Here is a 7194-nt window from a genome sequence, read left to right as displayed (position 1 = left end):
GGGGCTGGGGGCTGTCAGGAGGACGCTGGGCGGCCGGGGGGTGGGGGCCGGGGCAGGGGCCGGCGCGTCCCGCCTGGTGCTCGGCGCTGCGGAGGAGCGGCTGGGGTGAGGCGCCGCCCAGCCGCTAAGGGGCGCTGCAGCGGGAGGTCCTCCCGTCCCGTCGGTCGCCGCGCTTCTCGGAAGACGCTCTAGTCCGCCCATCTCGGCGGCGCGGGCTCGCCGGGCCGTGGCTGACGTTGGACAACAAAGATGGCGGCGGGGAGCAGCAACTACTGGGAAGGCGAGTGGGGCCTGAGGGCGGCGGGGACGGGGCGGCTGCGCGCCGCGGAGCTCTCCCGGGGCACGGCGGAACCGCCGCCGGGTCCCCTCTGCCTGTCTCTGGGGGGCTGGCGCCGTCCGCGCCCCGAGGCTGCGGTGGCCCCATCGGCCCCTCAGCCGTGAGGCCGTCGGCACCCGGCTGAGCCCCGCGGCGGGGAGGCCTCGGGGCCAGCGGTGAGGGGGTCGGCACCCCGCGTCGGACCCTCCCGGTCGTGGGGGAACAGGGCCTGCGGGTGTTCAGCCGTGCCTCCCCCCCCCCTTTCAGCATGGGGTGCTTCCCCTTCTGTGAGGGCCCCCCCTTCTCTGTGGGGTTCCCCTCTCTGGGGCTCCGAGCGGTCTGCACCAGCTCCGCTTGAAAGCACGTCGTGAAAACGCGGCCCCCGAAGGCGTGGGGTCACCGTGCGGGTTTGTGATCTCCCGTGCAGATCTCAGGAAGCAGGCGAGGCAGCTGGAGAACGAGCTGGACCTGAAGCTGGTCTCTTTCAGCAAACTCTGCACCAGCTACAGCAGCACCCGAGACGGAAGGCGCGACAGGTATAGGTACTAGCCCGTTTCTTTATGTTTTAAATGCTGCTCGTGATACTGGGTTCATTTTTATGGTTTGCTTAATGCTAGTCCCACCTGTGGCTTTTGTGCTTAGCTTCTTAAGAAGGTCATTTCAGCACTTCTTGATGCTGTGATGGGTGTTGGTCTTGATGCAATATTGAATGATGTTGACGTGTGAGTCAGAAAGGTGTGTGGGCTGCGGTGGTGCATTGTGAGAGTGTATATGTCGCTAGGGGAAGCTGAATTTAAACTTCAGTTTGTAACTGTGGGGTTAGTGTGTGAGCTGATTATAGGGCTTTTTAATGCACACTACATGGGCTTATTTTCCAGTTTTTCTTGTATTAAACTAGCAGGGGAGTTTCAGGGACTTCGGTGTTAAGGGAATTTAGCCTTGCACCTCCCAGGTGGGCTGGTGTATTTGTAATCCCTATTCTAATGATAAGGGAACTGGAGCACTGAGCAGCTGTCACAGTCCAAGGTTGTGCAGGGGACCAGCCCTCCCTTCAGGAGGAACAGCTGTTTCTGGCTTTCTCTTAAGATGAGTGGTAATAGCAAGAGCTATATGTATGTTTATATACACATATGAACCAGATACATACATACATGTGTACATATATGCAGATAGTTTCTGCTTGCTTTAGACAGATTCATGTTTAACTGAAGAATGAATATGATAAAACTTTTCAAGTCTTTCTAGCTTATGGGCCAGAGTTGAGGTCTTTCCTGCAGTTCCACAGCACTAATTATCAAATTCTCTGTCCCTGTGCGCAACCTTTAAAAATTGCCATTCTTTGCTTATTAATTGTGGGTCACAACACTGTGTATCAGTTGTGAGTGTGACTACTGTGTGTATGTGTGTTGATATTTTTATCTATTTATTTAATTTGATTATTGAATCAATTTTGAACCTTTCCATGAATTTCTGATTCTGGTAGCCTGAGAGCGCCTCAAGAATGATCTTGTTAGTCTTGAATCAGAGTCCTAGCCCCTCTCTTGTTTTTAGCTCTGTGTTGTTACTTGCCATGTAGTCTAATTGTTTTAGTTATTCTTGCTATCCTAGGCAAAACTTAATTCTCTTACTCTAGTTATGGTAGCTTACCAAAGCGGAGTAGTCTCTGAAAGGTATTAGTTGTCATACTTCTGCAGCTTGGCATACCCTGTGTTGTGCTTCTGTTCTGTTGCGTAGATATGACTTCTCGTTGTGGTTTTAGCTTATCTTAAAAAGCATGGGGAAGGTGTACTGTATGAAACGCTAATTGTGATAAATTGCGCGGTTTGTATTGCCCTGTAGAACACTGAATGCTTAATGGGTCAGTGGGTTGTCCTAGCGCTGTGTTATTAAGGTGTAATTATGTAGCTGGTGTAACATGCTAATAATGCAGTGCTTCCTCCTGCCAATAAATAAATAAATCAAGCTTAAAATTTGGGGAGAGAAGGGCATTGGTGCTAGATGTGTGCTGGTTGTAGACAAGTGTTTGGTGTCAGGCATACGTTCCAAGGAGAGGCTATATTTTCCCCAGGTGATACTGTGTCATTGGTTCAGATAAGAGTTAAAGGCGTGTATGATAAGAAAATGTAATTTTTCTGAGCTTAGTTCATGTCTCTAGGAAACCTGGGTAGTGGAGCTTGCCAACACCTAACACTGGTGTTTCCTTATTTCTTGTATTCATGAAAAGATGATGTACTTGTCAGTAACTGCTCCTCCTCTTTTTCCTCAGCTCTGACACAACTCCCCTCTTAAATGGATCGAGCCAGGACAGAATGTTTGAGACCATGGCTGTGGAGATTGAACAACTTCTGGGAAAGGTAACTCAAGTTACTGTGGGCTTACTTCAGCATCTAGGAAATACTGCAGTACAGGTTTCTGTTATGAATGTTAGGAAGTCCTAGTGTGGGTGTTGGACGAGTGTTTCTGAAGGGATGCATCTGTCATTAGAGCTAGCTCCTTCAACTTAGTCACTGTAACTTTCTTACCAGAGTAAGCCATTTCATGCTTTTGGTTTTGGTTTTTTTCTTCCTCTAGCTTACTGGAATAAATGACAAAATGGCAGAATACACAAATAGCGCAGGAGTCCCGTCCCTGAATGCTGCACTGATGCATACATTACAGCGTCATAGAGACATATTGCAGGTAACAAATGCTTGTCCTTCTTGTTTTTATTTTGTTTCTTTATTTGGAATAATTGTTAGCAGTGCTGATGTCACAGCAGGCTTGAATGTCTTACCATAAGACTTAAATGCCACTGATCCCATCTCACTTTTCTTCTCTCCAGGCACTCCAATTGGTGAACTCTGAGTTGAAAACATAGCAATTTTTATGTTATATTGGTGACTATGCTCCTAGCTAAGAAAGAACAGTAAAGTATGCTGTCTTATATAGGTGTCTTATATAGCAAAAGGGGAAGGCTACTGTAATGAATTATCTTGTCTGTGTGGTCTCTCGCATAGCAATATGAGAGGGAACATCAATTTAAGATAAGAAAATATGATTGCAAAACCATCTAAACTGCTAAAGGGAGTTGAAGGAAATATGATGGCTAAAGCTACTAATTAGTGTTATAAATCAACTGTCTTTCAAACTGGTGATGTTTTCATGGCATAGTAATGTTAACAATGCATGTTTTATTATTTATTGGCTGGTCAGTTTGATTTCTGTTTTGTACCTGTGCAATACACAATATAAAAAGCATAGTGTTTTGTAAAAGCCATAGCATTTATATGAAAAATTCTGCCAAATGTTACAGTGGTTTTGGTAGACATCAGTTGCCAGTTAAATTTGTTTTCAAGAAGTATTAGCTGCCTGAAATGTTTTCAAATGTAAAATTGCAACTTGAACATTAAAAAAAAAAAAGTTGTCTTCACTGTTCAGAAAAGACTCTGTTTTTTTTATCTGGCGTAACTTAACAAAATAAACCCAAGAATGTCTTCACCACACCAAATAAGTAGGATTTACTAGCGCTTCTGGTTCAACCAGTAATGGGAAATTCCAACACAAAATGATAATTCATCAGAAGGATGAAGATACATGAAATTGAGACCAGGAATTAGAGTGGATTTCCCTCTATGACCTTAACTGTAGCTCTCAAAAGTTAGCAAATACTGCAAGAGCAGTGAGTTTTAAAAATACTTCACATTAACTTCCAAGCAGTTTAGATGTTAATTTAATAAGTTGGTCTTGCACTTTTAAAGTGTTAACTGTTCTCTAATACAAAGATGTTTGGATCTTACTTGAGTATATTGTTCTGTTGAAGTGATCCCATGATCTTCATTTTGGACTAATTGTTTCATTACAGGATTATACGCACGAATTCCACAAAACCAAAGCAAACTTCTTGGCGATACGAGAGAGGGAGAATCTGTTGGGATCAGTACGAAAAGATATCGAGTAAGTTGTATTGTGTGTTATAGCAATGGCATGGTTCTGAAGAAGGCAACCCTCCTGTAGGAGAATACTTGACATAGCTTATTCATCTGTGCTCTGAGCAAAGCAAAAAAAGTTACTTGAATTGACAACTTTTATTAAGGTCATGATAAGATTCTGTTTTGGTTTGCATTTTTTTAACTGAAAAGGAATTAATGTTTTAAAGTAAAACTATTAAGCTATGCCAAATCACACTAAAAATGTCTGGAACTTTTCTGTTTGGTCACTTCAGAGTAACAAAGCATGATAGGTATGTAAATCACTTAATACAGTCTAATGAAAAGTCTCTGGAAAAAACGATTTTCAATTCTTACTATTTTTTTTCATTTTAGATCATATAAAAGCGGGTCTGGAGTGAATAACAGAAGAACAGAACTATTCCTGAAGGAACACGAACACCTTCGAAAGTAGGTGTTACTTGTTTTTTTACTTCTGTTGGAGGGGTCTAACTTCTCGGGGGGATGAAGCATTCTTAATTTCAAGTATGGGTGAAAACTTTGTCCTTTTGTAGGTATTGTCCATGATGAATGCACTGCATTATGTATTCTATGACAGTGCTGCTAGTTATGCAGCTGGATAAACATTATTGCTCATGCTGACTGAAATGCACGTAGTAGGTAGTAGTTGTGCTAGTTTTCAGTGATTTCGACTTTAGCAGCGCTAAGTGATGTTTATATATAGTCTTCAGTGGGCTTTCGCAAGTCACTTGTGGCTTAGACTTCGTGCTTGGCCTCTTTCTCTTAAGGAGGTAGGTTCCTTTATAGTATCCTAACTGGAATAAGGTTTAAAAAACAAAACAGGAAGTCATGATGATGTAGCTGTTCTTCCTTTTCTTCTCCTTTATTTGTCAGTGTTAGGCAGAGGAGAACTTTTTTTTCCTTTTGTCTCTTCTGAATGTGTACAAAAGGTGATGGTAGAGGCTATTTCCAAAATTACCTGTGTGCTTAGATATTTGCAAATTGACTGTAGTTTATTGGCCAAGGTAACAAGCAAAAATAGAAAGCACTTTCTTTATATTCTTGTTGCAGAGAGGGCATTATGTTATGAGTAGTTGCTTTGTGTGTTCCTCACTCAGCAAAAGCAGCACGCTCTGATAGAAGAGTGCTGGAAGATGTATGTTTTCTAGATAGTCAAGGAGTAGAACTGATCTTTATCCCTCTGTGTTCTTGGCTGTAGTCATGCTAAACTTCAATCTTACACAAGAGGGCAGGCTTTCATTCTAAAAAATAAATAAATAAAAAATTACCTGTGGCTTTCTCAAGTGTGCTTTCTTAAAAATAACTTAAACTTCTAGCCAGAACTGCACGAAAATCTTTCACAGGACATTAAAACCAAATTTTTCAATCGTGGCTTACCACCACGTTATCCTCAATTTTCTTTAATATCTTTAAAACTTAGAAATTAATTGATTTAAAGCTTGAATTATGTCTTTTGTTAGGTTCAATTTATTATTAGACATGCATGATCAGGAAATGTAAAGCTTCTGGGGAAAAAACCACCCAATCTTAATATTGTGGAGGTAAATGTTGTACTTTGAAGAATCAATGCCAGTTAATATTCTTTCTAGATGTTGTTTGCGTTTTTTTGGTTTGCTTTGTTTTTTTATTGGAGGAGTGGTGAATATTTTTATACATTTGTCATTTTGTTAAAGAAAGCTACAGATAAAATATTTCTAGAGTTGTAAAATATACTTCTAAGAATCTGACATTCCTCTGAGTGCACTATTTTGAAAAGTTTGAAACAATGAAGAGAGGAAAACTTAAGACATTTTGTAAATGTTATCTGGCAGATATCTTCAGAATTTAGGCCTGGCGTTCATTGAGGCATCGGTTACTTTGATCACTTTAAACATGCTAAACTCTCCAGTATGTTTTTAGGATAAAAATGCATGAAAAATAGAATTAAATAAGGCAGTTTCAGAAACAGTTAAACCATCTTCTAGGTGATTATTTGGAAACGTCAAGACTTAAAAAAAGCCGAAACCACAACAATGAGAAAAAGAAAACAAGAAATAAGCGTGATTTGGGGATCTTTAGGAAAACAGGGCCAAAACTAATCAGGAATACTGCTGCAAGGTGGAGATAACTGTAGGGTGTATGAAGAAATCTGGTGTAGAAGCAGAAGACAACCTTGGTGAGAAATCAAAGCTTGCAAGATGTTCAAAACTTTTGAATTGAGAATCAGTAAGCTCAGAAATAAATACTGGCAGAGGAAATTATTAAAGAGTTTCAACATATTTGTCTTCAGAGAAAGCAGTTAATGAGCTATTAATGCCAGAAAGCTGTAAAAGCTAGCAAAAGGTCCCAAGAATTCACCAGGAGCTGGCAGATTACACCAAACATGCTCTTAGGATAAGCTGACAAGCTTTGTGTGAGTCTTGATGCTAAATATTTGCAGTGCAGTAAATGATGGTGCTACACTAGTTGGTAGAGCTACGTGACGTATATATATGCATTGTCACAAAGACACAGCAGTAAAAATTCAAATGTATTTTTAGTGAAGTTGTGAAACCTATGAAAAGAGCTTGAAAAATGGAGACAGGGACATAAATTTTGCAAGTGTATTATTTTAGCTGCAAAGTAATGAAATAATGCTACAGGAATGATATATTTGTATCGAATATTGAGGCGTTCACTTGGTCTTGACCCTGCTTAATTTATGATATTAAGTACTTTAACCTATTACGTATTTATTCCATGATCTGATAACGGAGAATGTATGAGCTGTTACCCCACTGCAGAGTACCAGACTCATCTGTCAGCCTTTTTCTTTATGCACTACCATGTCAGACAGGGTAAGCGGAAACTTGAGTTTTACTCTTGGCGGCGTTTTCCGTGAATGCTCTTTAAAAAGCATGCTGGCAGCCCTGGGCGGTATTGTTTGTGGTGGTATCTCACTTGGGAGTAAGA

At 41.4% G+C, this 7194-nt stretch overlaps 1 protein-coding gene across 3 annotated transcripts in view; it reads left to right on the top strand.

The window, feature by feature from the left end:
- Positions 1-168: 168 nt before the first annotated feature.
- The window catches only part of GOSR1 (golgi SNAP receptor complex member 1), a 33939-nt gene continuing 26913 nt past the window's right edge, over positions 169-7194 (top strand). For 2 of the 3 annotated variants that reach the window (XM_054847437.1, XM_054847435.1), the window contains exons 1-6: positions 169-280; positions 744-858; positions 2583-2670; positions 2888-2995; positions 4158-4249; positions 4618-4692. In XM_054847437.1, coding sequence (XP_054703412.1) covers positions 250-280; positions 744-858; positions 2583-2670; positions 2888-2995; positions 4158-4249; positions 4618-4692 — 509 coding nt within the window. In that variant the 5' untranslated portion in view covers positions 169-249. The remainder of the gene's footprint in view (positions 281-743; positions 859-2582; positions 2671-2887; positions 2996-4157; positions 4250-4617; positions 4693-7194) is intronic. The other variant, XM_054847436.1, reaches the window with a different exon arrangement.

Source organism: Grus americana, chromosome 19 (assembly GCF_028858705.1).
Source record: "Grus americana isolate bGruAme1 chromosome 19, bGruAme1.mat, whole genome shotgun sequence".
In the NCBI taxonomy this organism is placed as follows: domain Eukaryota; kingdom Metazoa; phylum Chordata; class Aves; order Gruiformes; family Gruidae; genus Grus; species Grus americana.
The sequence above is the reverse complement of the archived record's forward strand: the minus strand, read 5'-3'. Positions and strand labels throughout refer to the sequence as shown.